At 34.2% G+C, this 19174-nt stretch overlaps 2 protein-coding genes and 1 long non-coding RNA gene across 10 annotated transcripts; all 3 read left to right on the forward strand.

The window, feature by feature from the left end:
* Nucleotides 1-2637: 2637 nt before the first annotated feature.
* LOC146886604 (uncharacterized) lies at nt 2638-4646 on the forward strand. The gene is made up of 3 exons (XR_014994446.1): nt 2638-2789; nt 2898-2961; nt 4401-4646. It is a non-coding gene; the product is annotated as an uncharacterized LOC146886604 (long non-coding RNA).
* Nucleotides 4647-4984: 338 nt separating this feature from the next.
* Nucleotides 4985-13937, forward strand: LOC114182573 (CemA-like proton extrusion protein-like protein). Of its 5 annotated transcripts, none has more exons than XM_028069463.2 (8): nt 4985-5782; nt 6156-6241; nt 8037-8210; nt 8618-8732; nt 11668-11765; nt 12938-13073; nt 13384-13457; nt 13587-13937. In XM_028069463.2, exons 1-7 carry the CDS (start codon nt 5147-5149, stop codon nt 13450-13452), a joined length of 1314 nt encoding a protein of 437 aa, XP_027925264.1. In that variant the 5' UTR covers nt 4985-5146; the 3' UTR covers nt 13453-13457; nt 13587-13937. The 5 variants fall into 5 exon arrangements, with proteins under 5 accessions (XP_027925264.1, XP_027925265.1, XP_027925263.1 ...); XM_028069464.2 differs by having other exon boundaries at nt 13591-13937; XM_028069462.2 differs by having other exon boundaries at nt 13626-13937.
* A 1223-nt stretch (nt 13938-15160) lies between these two features.
* Nucleotides 15161-18949, forward strand: LOC114182160 (serine/threonine-protein kinase STY13-like). Of its 4 annotated transcripts, none has more exons than XM_028068947.2 (3): nt 15161-15382; nt 15677-16657; nt 18322-18949. In XM_028068947.2, the coding sequence occupies exons 2-3, from the start codon at nt 15744-15746 to the stop codon at nt 18659-18661; spliced, it is 1254 nt and encodes a 417-aa protein (XP_027924748.1). In that variant the 5' UTR covers nt 15161-15382; nt 15677-15743; the 3' UTR covers nt 18662-18949. The 4 variants fall into 4 exon arrangements, with proteins under 4 accessions (XP_027924748.1, XP_027924749.1, XP_027924751.1 ...); XM_028068948.2 differs by having other exon boundaries at nt 15180-15382; nt 15663-16657; XM_028068950.2 differs by having other exon boundaries at nt 15184-15578.
* Nucleotides 18950-19174: the final 225 nt, after the last annotated feature.

The following is a 19174-nucleotide window of genomic DNA, read 5'->3' on the forward strand; positions in this document are numbered from 1 at the left end:
TAAGATCGTGCACCCACCCATTAGAACCTATAATGAATACCAATATTATATGTGTTATTTACTAAAACCTGGTCAAAGGAGATGTAGCTTAAGACAATCAAGTTTGTGCATTTTCTCGGATGGAAGTTTATAAGCACTAGGTGTAAGGCTCAAACCAGAAAGGTTCCTTACGTTGAACTACATATTTTGTTTTAAAAGATAATATATTTTGTTTTATTTTATTTTTTAAATTATGTCGGGATTGTTAAAAATATTTTAATATAATTTAGAAAATAATAATTAAAATAAAAATCATATTGTTACTCAAGTTTTCATGGACTTTTAATTTGATGGGAGGTTAATGTTATTTATGGTTAACAACTATATTTTTTATTACAATTGACTCTTGTGTCTCCATTTTCTATCTATAAATACCACTTAGGTGCATGGGTAAATACGAAACAAAACACTAGAGTTCTCTTAAAAGTGTTCTTTTTTTTTTCTCTATATTATCTCTTAAATAGTGGTGTTCATAAGGTACAGAGATCCTTTGTTGTATCGATCTGACAGGTTGTTATATCTTGGGAGTGAAGCGATATTGCACTATGCAGTGAGAGTGTGTTCTCTATAAGGATAGCGTTATGCGTGCCTCAACCCAAAATATTTCTACTTCTTTCCTTGTTTATTTTTTTTATCTATTATTGTTATAAGAATTGTTGTGTTCGGTTAATATTATTTGATTTATATATACGTCAGTATTATTATTACTCTAATAATTATTATTATATTATTCATATTATTTGTTTAATCATTTTCTAACATAAAGAAAGAAGAAAAAAAATTAAAAAATGGGATTCGAAAGCTATAAATCATAGGGTACATGAAGGAAAAAAGGGGCCTTAGAGTTAAAAAATGTAATCAAAATAAAAAATAATAGAAATTTTATATTTTATGTCAACAAAACTATATATTAAAATCCATAACCCAAAATAGTGGAGCTACAAATTAAAAAGAATAAATAAAAATCTATATTTCATAGAAAATAAATTTTGAATAAATAAAAAAAATTACATTGATTAAGTCCAAATTTTAAATAAAAATATATTAAATGAAAATAATAAATAAAAAATTAATTGATAAAATAAATATTTTAAGGTTGAGAAAGACGGTGATGTAAAATGATAGGATCACCAACTATTTATAAGTAAAAGAACCAACCTAGCAATTACCAACCCAGCCCAAACCACAACAAGGCCCATTAAGTGCAATGCTTTGACTTCACAATCTACCTCGTTTCCTGAGCAACTTTGACACCTACCTAACCACGTCACATTAATCACTTCCATGCTCTTATCCCATCAAACATTTTCGTTGCTTACACTCCTCGAGGATGGGAGGCTACCTATACCCATGGGGCCATACAACCAAAGAAATATAAATTTTCTTTGCAAAATCACATACAACCACAACCAGCAGAGAAGTCTAAGTCCAGATACCTAGGTGACCACCATACAGTCTTCAGCATGTAAACATATCAAGACTAGGGGTTAATGGACTACGCGTCCTCGTCCCTTAGGGAACATGACCTCAAAGAAGATGAAGACCCACTCGTCCCCACCTTAGACATGGAGTACTTGTCCCCACCTTGGACATGGAGTACTCGTCCCCAATCATAGGCACAAAGTACAAATCCCCAACTCTGGCACGAAGTACTTGTCTTTATCATAGACATGGGGTACTTGCCTTGCCCTCATCTCAGACACCTGGTACCCATCCCCAATATGGAGTACCCATCCTCACCTTAACGCATGATACATATGTCCTCTCCCAAAGCATTAAGATCCCAAGAGAGTTACTGAAAACCACCCATCCCGTGAATGCCCAGGCCGAGTACATGTCGCCCAAGTGAGACAACACTTATCCGAACCAAATAATTAATCAAGTCAAGTCGGTAAAATAACCCATAAGGAAAGATAACCACATGTTAGAGAATCCCAATTATCAAGTAATTAAGATTGCTAAATCAAAACCCAATCAGGTAAGACTCATAAAACCTAGTAAAAAAAGGCACATCTTACGAAATATTTTTTTTACGTTATTATTCTGACATCAGAGCCTCGAACTAACTTAAGCATTAAAGCATCTTTTGTAAGTACCCTTTCACGTTTGAAAAGTTGAGAATTATCCTTGAATGAAGACCTCAAAAACTAGGACTCTGCAAGATATATTGTCCTTGCAAAAACAAATTTCATATGATAATATATTAGAAAGTCTCTTTCTGATTTTTTTTAATTTATAATTTAATACTTTCAAAATAGAGGAAAATTTATTTTTGTTTTATTTCATTTCATTTCTTTTTTTTAACACATATTTAATTTAGTTAAATTGATAAAATAAATAATCCCTAAAAGTATTTTATATTTACATTTTATTACTTTTATTAATGATTAAAAAAAATACTATACTAGAATTTAAAAAAAAGGCAGAAAATATATTTGAGTTCAAATATTTATACAGAAAAAAAAATTGTTTGCATTTGACTCTTACCCATATATAACTAAACAAAGTAAGTGTTTGGTGTAAGGTCCACTTTTTTTTTTTTCTGCCTTTAATTAAAAGGGATGTCCCAAATCAATTGGGTCTAGGGCTGGCCCAAAGGGGATCTAAGAACCCTAAACTGCCATAACCCTAACCATTATGCTCATCTTCGTAAAACAGAACTCTTACTTCCTCTTTGAGCAGCTGCGAAGCTTTGCTAGGGTTTAGCCACCGTTTCTCATCAAGTGAGCCAAACCAGTTTTCTACTATTCGTAAGTCAGCTTCCAACTCATGCTCTTGCTCCATTTTGTTCATTCTTCGTAGTTCCAACTAGGGTTGTCTTAATGATCTCGTTTTAACCTCGTTCCACTGTTTTCCAGCCCTCGAAGCTATTCCTTGAGCTATTATTTCGGGTGTCGAAGTCCTCTGCTAACCCTTTTCCAGGTAAGGCAAGTTAGGTTCTTTTTCGCGTTTTTGAAATATGTGGTTTGTTTTCGTTTCTGTTTTATGCTTAAATGATTGGAAAACGTTAGTTTTGATATATTTCTGAGTTAGGGGTTCAAATATTCATGAAACTGTGATGTTTGACGTCTTTTCTCGTATTCTGATGTGTCGCACAGTCGCTGGGCGAGTTCCTTGGCTCGCTGGACGACTGTGTATTTTTCTGATATGCGCAGTTTTAGTAAAATTGACTTTTCCGACTCATTAACCGTTGGATCGAGCTGATATTTTAATAGCTGATCCTTAACACATAATTCTTGACTTTGACCGGTCGGATATTTAATCGGAGCTCTGTAGTGAGAGCAGTTTTTATCGCAAGGTCACTGAATTTGTGTTGTTGACAACACTGCACACTTTTCATAAAATGAAAGTTACTACTTCGTTAACCGTTGATCGAGCTGATATTTTAATAGCTGATCCTTAACACATAGATTTTGACTTTGACCGGTTCGATCTTGAATCAGAGCTCTGTAGTGAGAGCAATTTTTATCGCGAGATCGCTGTAGTTTGGTTGTTTCTCTTATCTTGAATGGTTATTATTGGCTTGAATCTAATTGTTATATTAAAAGCATGTGATAAATGATCATGCATGAGTGATGTGATTCATGGATTGTGGATGATGGGTTTGGGATAAATCTTGGCATGCGATTTCAATGAAATGGTTGGTTACATATGTGGTCATAAATTCGGTATGAACAATAATATTACATTGATGGCATGGTATTGGTATGAGGTGAAGTTATATATCCCCGAATTCGGAAGAATGTGATGGTATGAAATCAACATGGAATATGAATGAGGATGAGTTACAAAGGATGGCGTGAGGTGTTAAATGCATGATCAATATTATTTGTTTGTTTGGAATGTGATTGGTATGTTGTCAGTATGTAAATCCACGAGTCTCTAGGTGAGACTTCCTGGTGGTGCTTCAGTGGTCGGGACGTAATTCCATGGCCCCTGTTAGTGGGAGTCCATGGTGTTGTCCCATCTATATGGTCTGGTAAGGATTCAAGGTAAGGTTGCATCCTGACACTCTAAGGAGTCAGTTAGTCTCACTTAGGGCTAACCTTGTGTGAGGGAATTGATTCATTGTAACACTTGTAACACATAGCTCGGGGGTGAGCAGAGGTATCTACTACAAGTGCAAGCATCCGCTGAATCCGACCTGATTATATGTAATCTGGATGAGTCGAGTCTGAGTTAGTGTATTGCTTGAGAAGTCATAACATGATTGGTTGATGAATACTGTTTTGGATTGTGTAATAGCATGTGACTGCTTGATAAACTGTTTATACTCTAGCTTAACTGTTTGCTTGTTTGGTTGTCTTATATGTGGTCCTTCTCCTTTTGGGAGATGATCATCAATTCATTGATGTGAGCAGATGCGAGAGGCACTCGAGGTCAACAGGGAAGAGATGATTCCGCTGCATAGTCTACCTGGGTTGGACTTCATGTTTTATTTGGGCTTTTCTTGGGCTATGACCTATGTATGCTTTGCTCTTTAGTATTCTATTAACTTTCGTTAAGTCATTGGATTCTTGGTTGTATCTGGCATACGATGTGCCTTAGTTTCTCCTAGCATTTTGGATATTGTAAGGAGTTACCTTTATACTCCAGGACTTGTCTCTACATTTATTTACTGTGTGACATTTCATTTAAATTAAAGTTATTATTTAAATGGGATATTACATTTGGCAAATTTTCATCCGTAATTAATATCATTTAGTAATTATTAATAATTATAAAAGAAATGAATAACTAGGATAATTATTTTTTTTTTAATTTCTTATAATACGATATTTTTGGTTCTGAAAATGATGTTTTACATGTAAAATGGTTAAATGGAGAAGTGAAGCGAGAGATGGGATAAAACGTGGCGGAACAATAGCCATGCCCAAGACTGTGCTGGGGGTAAGCTCTTTTTGTACGGTCGTATAATTAGATAAATAATAAACAAATAGATAAAGAAAGGCAAAAAGGCGTGACTATGAGAATATAGAATAGAGTAGATGAGGATAATATGAATTGGAGAGGTTGGCTTGGCTGCTGAGTTTGTGCCAAAGCAGAACATTACCAACCAGAATGTTGTGCATTCACTCGGGAAACTGAAAAATGTGGGCATATATTCATGTTCTTCATGAGCTCTTCAACTGTTTTATGCGACAGCTTAATCTTGTTTAATCAGAAATTGCTTTTGAACTCTTTCGTCTCGCATGGTTCATCCAACTTTGTGATTCAGTTGGGCAGCAAAACGAGGCGGCTTAATGGATTCATTTCAAAAGCGGAAAAGCACAGTGGGCATTCAAGGAAGAGCAGTTGGTGGCAGAAATTCTTTTTCGAAGATGATGGGAATTGGCTTGGTCTGAGGGACGATGATATGGTGGAAACTGAGGCTGAGGCCGTGGCTGCGGGCGAGGCTGAGAGCACACGAGAGTTATCTGAGGGCGAGAAGTTTGAGGCCTGGAAGCAGAGAGCTGAAGCAATTGTAGAGTTAAGAGAAGCTCAAGAAGATAGGAAGAACCAAGAGTATAGGAAATGGGAAGACTGGCTTTTGGATGGGGACGGGATTAATCGGGAGGGTAACACTTCCTCTTCGGATTGGGAGCAGGGTATGAAGGATTATAGGGATAATGTGCGAGATGATTCCGGTGATCTTCCCGCCGACAAGGGTCTGGTAGAGTCCGCTAGGTATTTGATTTTTGGAGGGGAAGATGAGGACATGCTTTATGAGGATCGTGTTTTCCAGTATGCCTCGTCAAATTCGGTTAGTGCATTTCCTTATGTTCACGAAATGCTTTTCATTTACGTGATCTCATTTTTCTTCTCAACCAAAACCCTCACTTAGTTAATAGCTTAGCCTTGTCTAAGAAGGGTGGGGGAAAGCACGGATTTAAGCCCAGCAGCTGCAACTGAAGTTGGAATGACATGATTTGAACTGATACATTGTGTGTTTGTTCTTTATATTCAACTCATTATTTTTGGAAGCATTTAACTCATTAATTTCAAATTTTCAATTCTCCTTTTCAGACATTATACAGCATCCTAATATTGTCATACCAAATAAATGATTTTCTGGTGTTCGCTTAATATATTCTCTATTAGTAATTCAATTCCATGTACCAAAATTATTATTACAGGCAAAATTTTTGGCATTGTTGATTATTGTACCTTGGGCAATGGATTTTCTGGTTCATGACTACATACTTATGCCATTTTTAGACAGGTATGTGTCCATATTTTTCTTCTGAATAGGCTGTATATTATCTTGCTTTTCTAAATGCTTCAAGAGTTGTGCACAAACAGATGTACCTGTGACTGTAATTCTCTCTGCATGCTGTTCTGTAGAAGTATGACGTGTTTGGAGGACAAGGCAATGTTTTAGGAATGAGTTGCCCGTCATATAGAACTCAAGTGGGCAAGGCCAATATTTTAGTACATAGAATGAGACTGAGTAGTGGAGTAGTGAGATTAATCTGAGATGTAATAGGTTGCCCAAGGCCATGCTGAGGAAACTCAGTGTGCAAAGGAATATCATGTGTCACTGGTTCTGCTACCAAGTAGGAACCCATAAATACAGTTTGAGAAAAGAAGAGGTCAATATAATAGATATGGCTAATGATAGGACCCTGGATAGTGGGCTGGTACAGCAGGAGGAGAAACTTAGAGACATAAGTCAGGTTAGGCCCAAAATATGGAAGGTATATTCTAGAAGAAAGAAAGTGGGACCAGGGAATGAAAATTAGTTAGAGGAGAGAGAGGACGTTGGAGGGGACTCTCCTTTGCATGGGCATAGCTGTATACAGTGGGGGAGAGTGGAAGGAGGAGAAAAGGAGGGGAATATGAGAATTAGCTAAGGAGAGGGATCTCTCTGGAGGAGTCTGTGACTCTGGTACCCATCCGAAGCATTGTAGAGCACTTCTGCTCAAGTTTCCTATTTTCATTTTGATAATAATAATACAGTTTCTTACCTGTTTCTATAAGCTAATCTCATAATCCGGTCCCAAATAATAAAGATCTTCAGAAGATAGTGGTTTGCCATAATACAATTCCTTCTTTTAAAACATTGTGCTATTGAAAGGAAAACCATTTTGACTAGCAGAGAGACCTTTTGGGCTTGAAATCTATGCACGAATCCACTTTCCCTTGTGCTAAAGTTGAACTTAATTATGAAGAAGGGGGTCAAGGATCAAACTCACAGCCACTGTTTCAGAGAGGCTTTGCTATCAATTTTAGAGATACAAAACCATTTGTGGGTCCCTACTGGGAAGGTTCTTAGTCCTTCACATTATATCAAAGTCTCTGGTCAAATGGTAGATGGTCTGATTCTTCATAGTTAACATTTAGGACAGATATTAGAGGACCCATGGATTGTCCACATTTCTTGTTTAATGACGCTTGTATGGATCGTAGGGAATGTCAGATATATGAAATCATTAATGAGCATTTATCTCACTGCTAAAAATTTCAGGAGTTGACTGACAGTAATTAAGATAAAAGTGGATAAGGAAAAGCATTATGATATTTTTATTTAGTGCCCAGTATTGGTTATATGGTGGTTTTGTTGATTTTATATGTTGCTCATGTTTTTTTAAGAATAAATCGCATTGGCGCCCTTTAAGGCTTGTTTGAATTACACCGATACCCCAACTTTTTAAAAATCCTACACAAATCACCCCTTAGTTTTAAAACGATACATTGTCAGCCCTTTCACATTTTACATACACCCCCCTTAAGTTTGAAAACTATTACACTTACATCTGATGAGGGAGGCCAATGTAAAAGTGGAACAAACAGGATATGTAAGAGTAATTTGAGAAAATCTCAAGGGGTGTCATTGTAAATTACTCTGTTTTATTTTAGACAGACAACTAGATTTTATCATTTTCTTCTGCTTTCTTTGTAATTGAGTAAAATTTTTCAGATTATTCATCCTTTACTTGTGTGGTTGTATGTTACTTTTACCTTCTTGAATTGACAATGTTCGCATAACCATTCAAGCAACCTTTTGCTATCCATAGATATGTGAAGACTGTACCACTTGCAGCACAAATGCTTGACGTAAGAAGATATCAAAAACTTGAAATAGTTGAGGAACTAAAAACTGAGAGGGGACGGTTTGAGCTTGAGGTTGAGATTGGTAAATCTCCACCTCTATCTGATGAAGAGGTTTGGTGGGAATTAAGACATAAAGCGTAAGATCAATCCCTCCTTCTTTTGCCTTATTGTCTTGAATGATGTTCATCCTTTTTCTTGTGTTGATAACTATAGTTGTATTCAGAATATGAGTATTATAAGAATATTGAATTTAGTAACAAAGCCCACAAAAGCAATCATGCTAGAGTCTGTTCTGTAACTGCCTGTTGTTTAACATATCTCTCACGAATCTTAAAAAATATTTGCATCATTCTTTACCTGAATTCTGTTCATAAAGAACTTATGAACTGGTGAAGGCTTTGAGCAAAAGGACAATCAAGATAGTCCTGGACTTGTTGATTAGTTGTCATGGTATTTAGATTTAGTAAGAGTAATTATTTAAAGATGACCTTTGATTGTTCTATACTCTTTCCCCTTTTTGCCATTTTATTTGTTGCACCAACAGATTAGAGTTGAGGGAAGAGCGGAGACTGGAAAATCGCAGAGCATTTGCCAACATATGGTCAGATACAGTTTACGGGATCTCTTTATTTATTCTTTTATACTTCAATAAGAGTAAAGTAAGTTCACCATTTTCTTTCTGTTAAATGTTTTGATGCATTAATTGTTTTATTAGACTTGTTCTCTGTCATAAACTGAATGTTATGAGTTTGTATGTTCACGCAAAAGTCTTATTTATAATCACATATTAAGGTACAACAGGGTCAATCATAAATACATTAGAATAAATTAAATACCTAAAATTATCATAACTCCAACCCCAATTTGTTGTTATAGATGCTATCTAACATGCCTCTCAAATTAGAACATATGTCATATGAGTCAACCATGTTTCAAATGTGGTCAACATGAGAGCCTCTAAGAAACTTGTCAACTGGTCAACAGAGTTGACACAATTTGTTTGTGAAGAGGTATGTCATTCACAAGTTTAAAAAGGCCTACTTCAATTGACTCAAGAAGGCAGTTTTAGGGGTCATATTGGAGTCATTTGATTATTGTTTCAATTATTGGTTGACATCATAGGAGAGACTATGTTGTGTAATGACAACAGAGTTTTCGATAAAAAAAATGACATATAACAGAAGAATGATTCTAGAAATTCGAAAAAAATAGTTTTTGATAAAAATGATGTTAAAAGGCTTCAATAGGTATTGAAAAAAGTTTTCAAATGAAAAATAAAAACGAAAAGTTGACAGTTTGTTGCTATTATAAGAAGCAGTTTAAACCTAAACAATTTGTTAAGAGGTTTATCATTTACAAATTTAAAACGGCATCCTTTCAATTGACTCAAGAAGGCATTTTTAGGGGGTACATTGGAGTCCTTTGAAGGATTATTGTTCGACATCATAGGAGAGTATGTTGTCTAACTAAAACAAAGTTTTCAATTTAAAAAGACATATAATAGAAGAGTGATTCTAGAAATTTGAAAAAATAGTTTTTGATAAAAATGATGTTAAAAGGCTCCAATAGGTATTGGAAAAAAGTTTTCAAATGCCAAATAAAAATGAAAAGTTGACAGTCTGTTGCTATAAGAAGCAGTTTAAAGCTAAACAAGGCACAGGACAAGTGGCAGAATCATAATAAAGGGGAGATCTCTGAAGACACGTTTCAATATGTACAATAGGTGTCTTTAGTTTAAGTGTACAATAAATAGGAAAATATTTCTATTATTTTAGCTTGTCATGAACCTTTACACACTTCCTGTTTACCAAATTTTGTCGCATTCATGGCCCTACGGTTCTATAGAAGAATATACTTCTTTATCTTCATTATGCTTTATATGACTCCTCCTTTCAGTAACTCCTTTTCTTATCTGACTCTTTTTGTTTTGCTTTCAATGCATGTTTGCGTTTGGTTATGTCACTACGGAGTATAATAATTTCTAATATGTGACTCTTTCTTTTTTTCTTTTGATGCATGTTTGTGTTTGGTTATGTTACTACCGAATATAATCATTCGTAAATTTTATTGTTTCACACTTATTTATTAATTAACGTTTATTAAAATTCTTCATTATAACTCAAGGACTCATTTGATAGTTGAAATTGAAATTACACCTATTTGCATTGAAAATCAAAAGATTCCTAGTTTGAAAACAAAAAGTCCTTAAGAGTGTTTTGGTTCAATAAGATTAGTCCCGGAGTTAAAATTCTTATTTGTTGAGTTTATGATCTCAAAACTTAATACTGACAACAGTAGTACAGACAAATGTGGTTGTACAAAGCAGTAGGTGGCTTAATGGAAGCTTAAAAAAGGCAAAGCAAGGCCAAAATATGGAAGTACGTGTAGGGACAACGTTGCTGATTGAAGTGTCAATCGGAGAAGTGGTTGGAGGTACCACCATGCATAGTGGTGTTGGGCACTTGGGAGGTCCGTCCTGTGTCATTTGGAGCCTCAAACTTAAGACATGAATAGATTAGCTTGAGGCAAACAAAAATAGTTGGGGTCCATTGAAAACTTGTTCACCCAAAAATAGTAGTGGTTGACAGTGGTGAAGGACACATTGGAAAAAGAAAAGATCATGGTTTCCAAAAATTATTTATGGATGGACATGAGTGCATTGGATAAGCAGAAATTAGGGTTTTCTCACTGGTCTCTAGATTCCATGTTGAGATAGAAGAATATGAGAAACCATAGGAGAGAATTTGTGTCTAACTTACATCAGAGTATTATTTATAGAATGACACTCAAACACGGCCACAAATGCAAGGATCCTAATTACCCTAATCTCTCTTATTACATAAAGATATACACTATTACTCTATTTACTGCAAGAATGAACTTAGGGCCAAGGATAGTCATTCATTTTCTCCTTGATCACCACTTATTTAGCCACCAACCATTAATTTGTCCAACTGGAACTAACGTATACTAGAAACTAGGGACCACGTTTGTCATATAAAACCACAATTTGTACAAAAAAGTATAGCCAAATATCTAGGGGGAAAGACAACGGTTATAATTAGGCGTGGGGATAAAAGTAGGAAGAGTTTATTTCCATCCTAATCAACTCTTTTTGAAATTCAAACCTTCCTCTGCGATCAAGTCATTAATTTGGACTTTTGTTCATTTATCAATAAATGCTAATGACATATAATAGGCTTATAGGCCATGTGATGCTCTTCTATTATGTGTTATGTGTAATGATTGTTCAGAATTGGTTGCTAATCCATTCTCACATTGTTTTTGCTGTTGTTTTTTTATGGAATACATTATTCAGTATTTTTTTTGTGAATTTGGTTATGTCATAGTTCCTTGGACCTAATTTTAGTAAAGTGCTAGTATTTGGTGCATATGGTTTGATCATATAGCCCTCATATCTTCTGGAAGGCTTCTTTAGCATAGCAGTTTATATGGGCTATGCTTAGGCATTTGCATTTTTAATATATATTCTTTTTAAACTTTGATTGTTGACATTTCTAATATTTTGGTGTTTCACTCTGAAATATACATATTAACTATCCTTAAAAAAAATTCTTTGCCCCTGTTGTGCAGGTAGCGTTGCTCAAATTTACAGGTTATAAAATTATCAATAATATTTCAGATACCGGGAAGGCTTTTCTAATTATACTGATCACAGATATATTCTTAGGGTAATTTCCTCTGCATCTCGTAATTTCCCTCCATTTAGTGAAACTTGGTTTCTAATGAATTATTAATTTGCTCATCATATTACATGCACCATGTATCAGTGCATTCAAAAGAAGTATGATACCTTTAGATACAGATATGGATTTTTTATTTTGGATGTACATATAAATATATAGATTTAGAGACACATTTAGATACCAATTTTGATTTTGATTTTGATTTACAAATCATTCCAAATAATTCCTACATATTTAAGAGGCAATCCTGGCAAAGGAAGTCTAGTCCCTCACACCTCGACACTTGAAATTCTGGGTTTAGTGGTACTGATTGGGGGGATTTCCCAAACCCAAGGCTTTCAATCAGTGGTTATTACTTCTTTTTTGGGATACTATCAGCTGGAATTAAAAAAGAAACATATAACTGTTGCCTCTTCCTCTACTGGAGAAGAATACCATGCCCTTTTACATGCTCTTGTTCACTTCGGTGGCTTAAGTTCGTACGATGACCTTCGTGTTCCCTGCACCAGTTGTTCTGTAGTGTGACAACACCACTGGAACATTGCCACTACCCGGTCTTTCACGAGCAAACAAAACTCCAGGATATTGACTGCCATGTAGTATTAGACAAGTATGTACTATTTAGCCCAAGGGAATCACACATGTCTAATTCTTATCTGTGGGCTGTTAAGAGTGAAATAGTTTTTTTTCTAACCCACTCACCCTCACGTATTTTTAGTTCGCATTTTTTCACTTCTTTTGCCTTTCTAGCTTTAGCCAGGTTGTAATATCATAGGTGTATTCCGAACCTCTTAAACAAATCTGCACTGCTTCAGTATAATATCTAATTCATTTTATATTTGGTGTCTCCATCTTCTCTGTCAGCTGCCAAAGTATAGAAGGTATGAAGCTATATTAGTTGTTGATGGATTGAAGTATGCTTGCTTTATACATCTCAAACACCCTTGTAATGCAAAAGATGTACTTAGACTGCATGACATTCCTTTTTCTATAATTAGTGATTAGTTATAAGGATCATTTTGGAAGGAAAATTTAAGCTCCAAGGAATGGTTTTGAAAATGTGTTTTGTTGTATTTTTTTTCTTTGCCGTAGGGGGGGCTTTGGTTGTTAAGCATGTTATTGTTGACTGCTTTTGTTGGATACTGGGATGCCTGCAGGTATCATTCTGAATCTGGTTGGCAAACTTTGCTAGAGATAATTGTTGAGCACTATGGGCTTGAAGTTGATCAGTCAACTATAACTATTTTTATCTGCCTGGTCCCAGTTGTCATGGATGCATGCGTAAAACTTTGGGTACGTTCCTCTCTTTAGTGACTGCTAAATACTACTGATATCATGTACATTTCCATTTTATGTACTTGTTTTTGTTAGAATTAGAAATGTAAGGATATTCTTTGGGCTTTACCTTTCAACTTTAATATGAAATCTTTTATGCAATCTCTAGTAAATTGTAATCCTGTGAACAATAACCTTTATCGATTCTTATTTTTGAACCATAATATTACTAGAAAACTGAAAATTTCTATTTTGTGAACAGCTATTGAAGTTTTACCTGTTTCAATTTGTAGTTGTTAATGCGTAACACCTTTATTTTTGTATACAGCTATTCAAATTCCTCCCGCGTTTGTCTCCAAGGGTGACAAATATATTTCAGGAAATGAAACGACACTAGTCTGGGTAAGTTGGTTTTCTTCAGTTTTTCACCCTAGCCTCGTATTTCTTTTATGCATTTTTTTATATTGCAAGTTCAGCTACTGCTTCAATACGGCCTTACTTTTGTTTGAATGTGTTGTGTTTTTTTAAAAGAAAGAAGTCTATGCTGACTTTCTTTCAATTATATGGTAGACTACAGCAGCTGGAGGAGTTTCATTGCGGTCAGAAAAATCATCCTTAAATCCGCCAACAAATAAATACAAGCCATAAATATCATTTTGATTTTGAAATTAGACTCTTATTTTGTTAGATCATTGGTTTGTTTGAGATGGATCTTTAAAAGTAAATTGGTGTTTGAAAGTTGAAAACGTGATGAAATATGTATTTTTCTGATCAGGTTGCCTACCGTACATTAGGATGCTTTGAGAGTGGGGACGATTCTCATAAGCACCAAAAATTTATTCATCTTCTAATGGATGAAAGTGATAATTTCTTTTGGGTTAACGAATGACCCATCTGAGTGATTAATAGATAAGAAATTCCATATGAAATGTATTTGTATATGGAATGACAGGAATAAAGAATCAACTTGGCTAATGGTCAGATTGAAATACAAGTCATTTTTAAAACTAGAACAATATGAAGCGTAGAGGTTGATTTCATTATCATTAAATGATAATTTATTGATTTTTTATTTATATTTCTATTCTTTTTGCATAATATTATTTTTTTAATTTGATTTAATGTTTAAATCACACACATTATGAGTAGGTATGAAGAATAATTTTATATGTTGGTTACTCCGAAATTAGGGATTGAAATATGTCAGACTCTGTACTTATGATTTGGTTTACATAGGTCCAAATTAGTATATATCCAATTTAAGGTTTGAAAAAGTCTTTTTTATTAAAAATATAAGGTTTTAGATGTTTAAAAAGTATTTTAAGGTTTAACAAGTCAGCTTAAGTTTGCTGCTAGTATTTTATATTAAAATTATTAGTATTTATGCATATATTTTTTATTTTTAAACATGACTTGTATAAAAATTTAAACTTATGTTATATGATAGTGTTATTACAAAATAATGGTTTAAAGAAATAATTTATTATGTTTTATTACTTTTATATATATATATATATATATATATATATATATACCACAATACATTTTTATATTGTTTATAAATTTGACGAACTACTCTTTTCCAACTAAACTTATATCCCAATCCATGCTTATCATGCACAAAAAAATTAAATAAGTACAAATATAGTGCAAACTTATACACATTACATACAACATTTTAACTCCTAGTAGAATTATTTTAGTCAATAATAAAAAGCTCACTATAATTTCTTAAATATTATAATAAAACAAAGATGCAAGATATGTAAGAAGGAGAATGAATGTTGTGTATTATACATAGAAGTGAGATAGGGTAGAGATTTCAACTCACTGTATTAGAGCTTTTGTTTATTAAATATTATTTTTTAAATAAACAATTAATCACAATAAAATCCATGTATTAATTAAAGGTAAAATTTATTTATTTTATGAACTAAAAAAATTACTTTTATTATAAAACAAAGCAAAACTCAAATTTTGAATGTAATACAATTTAAATTATAAAAGACTAAATTGAAATTACTTTCCAAATAAAAAAAAAACATAAATTATTTAAATAAAACTATATATTACTTTAGTAGGATTGAATCTAAGAATTTTTATTTTTGCCACGGGAGATGGTTGTAAAATGAGGAAGAGTGTACTTTAGAATGTTTTAAAAAAAAAAAAAAACTGAAAAGAAAAAACATCAGTTTCCTTGGTGTTCTTCTTCGGTTTCTTCTTCTGTCTCGACCTCAATCTACTTCTCAATTTGTTATCTATCCTTGGCTTTACCCTATTTCATCTTCTCTTCCGCTGTCGCATAGAAACTCATACTCTCCATCCAGGTATGACTCGCCAGCTCTTGTTTAGCTGTCCAAATTTAGGGTTCTACTGGATTTTCGCTCTCTTGATTTAGATGCAGTGTTAGTTTTCTTTTGCTTAAGTTAACTATATCACTTTGTGTTTCTTCTGTCTGGTTGGAATCTCTGAGCCTCACTTTGTATGTGCGTGTGAGCATGCACAATTGTTCATTGATTATAGGTAAATTCAAAGATGGAGTTACCTTTGTTGTATTTGAAGATTATAAATTCAAATGTTGTAAGTTTTTGTGGGTATGTTTTTCAGAGTTGTTTTTTCAGGTGGCTCAATTTACAATTTCTGATGCTGAGGAAATAACAAGACTTAAACTTTTCTTTACTGAGAAAGATGCTGGAAGGTGGTGGTGCGAAATTCCCGGGAATAATAGACCTCAACAAACAGAACGACGACTACTATGATTTCTCTAAGGGCTTTTATCATAAGCTTGAGGAGGGCACGGATATGTTAATCGACAGCATTGGGAGCTTGCAAACAAGTAACGGTGGAGGATCTGTTGCAATGTCCATTGATAATAGCAGTGTTGGCTCCAATGATTCCCATACTCGTATATTGAACCACCAAGGGTTGCGGAGACGCGCCAATGATAATTACTCCATTGCACACAGTGTCAATCATCGAGGAAGAGTTACACATGCTTTGAGTGATGATGCTTTGGCTCAAGCACTAATGGACAGTAGTTCCCCAACTGAAGGGCTTGACAATTTTGATGAGTGGACAATTGATTTGAGGAATCTTAGTATGGGTGAGGCTTTTGCTCAAGGAGCTTTCGGGAAACTCTACAGAGGTACTTACAATAATGAAGATGTTGCCATTAAAATCTTAGAGAGGCCTGAAAATGATTCGGCAAAGGCTCAGTTGATGGAACAGCAGTTTCAGCAGGAGGTGATGATGCTGGCTACACTAAATCATCCTAACATAGTTCGTTTTATTGGTGCATGCCATAAGCCAATGGTATGGTGTATTGTTACAGAATATGCAAAAGGCGGTTCAGTTCGGCAATTTTTAATGAAGCGACAAAACCGATCAGTGCCCCTTAAATTGGCTGTTAAACAAGCTTTGGATGTTGCACGTGGGATGGCATATGTTCATGGCCTTGGGTTGATCCACAGGGACTTGAAATCTGATAATCTTTTGATTTTTAGTGACAAATCAATTAAAATTGCTGATTTTGGAGTTGCTCGGATTGAGGTACTAACGGAAGGAATGACACCTGAGACGGGAACATACCGTTGGATGGCTCCGTAAGATTCTTTATTTTCCTCTCTTCTTTTGATAATTATGTTAATGTACATTATGGTTTTATGTATCTGAAATTCTATCTTAATAAAGAAAAAGGTTATTAATGAAAAATTTAAATGGTTCTAACAGAGAGATTTGGGTGGAGACCCCTTTAATTCGGGATCTAGTCTTGTTACATTCATTCCATTTAATAACGTCTTTATGGACATTGAAGTTCATCAATCCCATGGTTGGATTGTAAGTGGTCATTAAGTAAACCAAATTTACTGAATTTCATATATATATATATATATAACTTGTTCATTCTTCACCAATCAACTGTCTTTTGATGTATAGCACACATTTTATAATATATAACTTGTCAACTATAATTACTACATATGGTATTTAATTTATCTAAAGTTTTGGATGCTAGATCATTTTTATCACAAGTTTCTACAGTTAAACTCGTATTCTATAAGAAGTTATTAGGTAGAATAGGTTTCCAAAACTTTTTGGATTAAGTGGATATTTTCTTTACACACAGTCATAAATGGACAAGGTTATCAAAAGCAAGATCCCAGGAGGGGATAGGTAACATGCAAATTGTATGAATGTAACCTTTTCCTCCTCAGTTTTCATGACCTCTTCCTTGTGAAGACACCACTGCTAGCAATTTAATTATTTTTTCCATTATTTTGTAATATTGATTTTTGTAAAAATAATTTCTTTTATTAGCAGTTGGACCATAAGATACAAAATAAATGGTCAAAATGGAAAGGATATCATAGGTTATTTGTGACAGCAAAGTCTGTACCAAGTTCAAAGGCAAATTTTATTATACAACTATGTACAGTAGAGAATGTAGAGAATGTTAAAGAGATATAATGCAAGAAAAAAGTGAGAGTAGCAAAATTTCGAAAGTTTTGATAGATGTGTGTACACTAAATGAATGACAAGATATAAAGCCATTGTATAGAAGGAGATAGGTTAAGGCAATTTGGACTACCATGAAGTTCAATAAATACACAATGACTCCTTTACTGAAATGATTTTGTGGCATTCCTTAGTCTTTTTCCTTGATGGTTTGAAACCAGAGACTTGGGGATTTTTGAGATATTTGGAAAGGTGCCACCTAAAAAGGATTTAGAATCTGCTGGACGGAAAGGAACGACCAAGCAGCAATGAGCTGAAGAAAGATTGAGCCTGCTCATTTAAGCACCTTGAGAATAAATGTCAGGACAGACATCTGCAAATTGTGTTTTGCATTCAGCTTAATAAATAGTGATAATCATATAAATGTGAAAAAATAAATACAACTTACACTTACAAGAATAATAAAGAGTGTATTTTGAAGGTATAATCCAATCACATTTTTAACTTCTTTGTATTTATTCTTTCATTCCAATTGTATCTTCTATTTAATGAATGACCTTTTAGCTGTTATTTCTTGTCAAAACTAGGCAGTACTTGATAGCTACATGGAGAATAACTGAGTCAACCTGGTTTCTTGTGTTTCTACTAGCCATTAAAATCCAGTTGATTGCCATATTTATACCTGTGGCTAATATAAACCTACTGTTTTGAAGTGCTGATGTATAATTTATTTCACTGTTTTATATCGTTTTTAATTAAAAATACATATGTTGACATGTACTTAAATCTCTTATTTTATGATCTGCTGCAGGGAGATGATCCAGCATAGGCCTTACACACAAAAAGTGGATGTATATAGCTTTGGGATTGTTTTATGGGAACTCATCACTGGAATGCTTCCATTTCAGAACATGACAGCGGTACAGGCAGCATTTGCAGTTGTCACCAAAAACGTTCGCCCTATCATACCCAATGACTGCTTACCTGTTCTCCGCGAGATCATGACAAGATGCTGGGATCCCAACCCTGATATTAGGCCACCGTTTACTGAAATTGTAGGAATGCTTGAGAACGCAGAGACTGAGATCTTGACAACTGTTCGGAAAGCCCGATTTAGGTGTTGCATGACACAACCGATGACTACTGACTGATGCTGGAAAAATCAATGAGTCGGAGAGCAAAGACTGATAATACAATACGAAGGGAACGTGGTACTCAGGTAGTTAAAGGTGGACTATTTAATAGCTGTGTATGTGTGCTTAACTTAAGAAGAAAAAGTATTAACTGGAGACCTGTCGATTGTTTGGTTCCTATTTACTGTCTGTTTTTAGTTATAAGAGGATTGTGTATGTAATACTTGCATGCATTACAGTTATGTATAGCTGTGAAAGCAAAAATGGAATGAGATAATAGATGGAAGCTTTGTTTGTTGTGGTTGATTTACTGGGAAGAGATATAGGGCCAAGGGATTTAGGATATTTCTTTTGTTTGTTTAGAAGATCATTAATAATAATGATTTAAGATTAAAGTATGCGGGTCCAACAAAATTTCATTTCCTGGCTTTCATACCCATGATTTTTTATACAACCGTATTTCAGGATTTTAATAATGTGGGCAGTGAATATTGCGCTTAAGTAATATTATTCCTATTTCTTTCCTCTTCG

The sequence above is a fragment of the Vigna unguiculata genome, chromosome 4 (genome assembly GCF_037176805.1).
Source record: "Vigna unguiculata cultivar grain cowpea cultivar isolate G323 ecotype 2 chromosome 4, ASM3717680v1, whole genome shotgun sequence".
In the NCBI taxonomy this organism is placed as follows: Eukaryota; Viridiplantae; Streptophyta; class Magnoliopsida; order Fabales; family Fabaceae; genus Vigna; species Vigna unguiculata.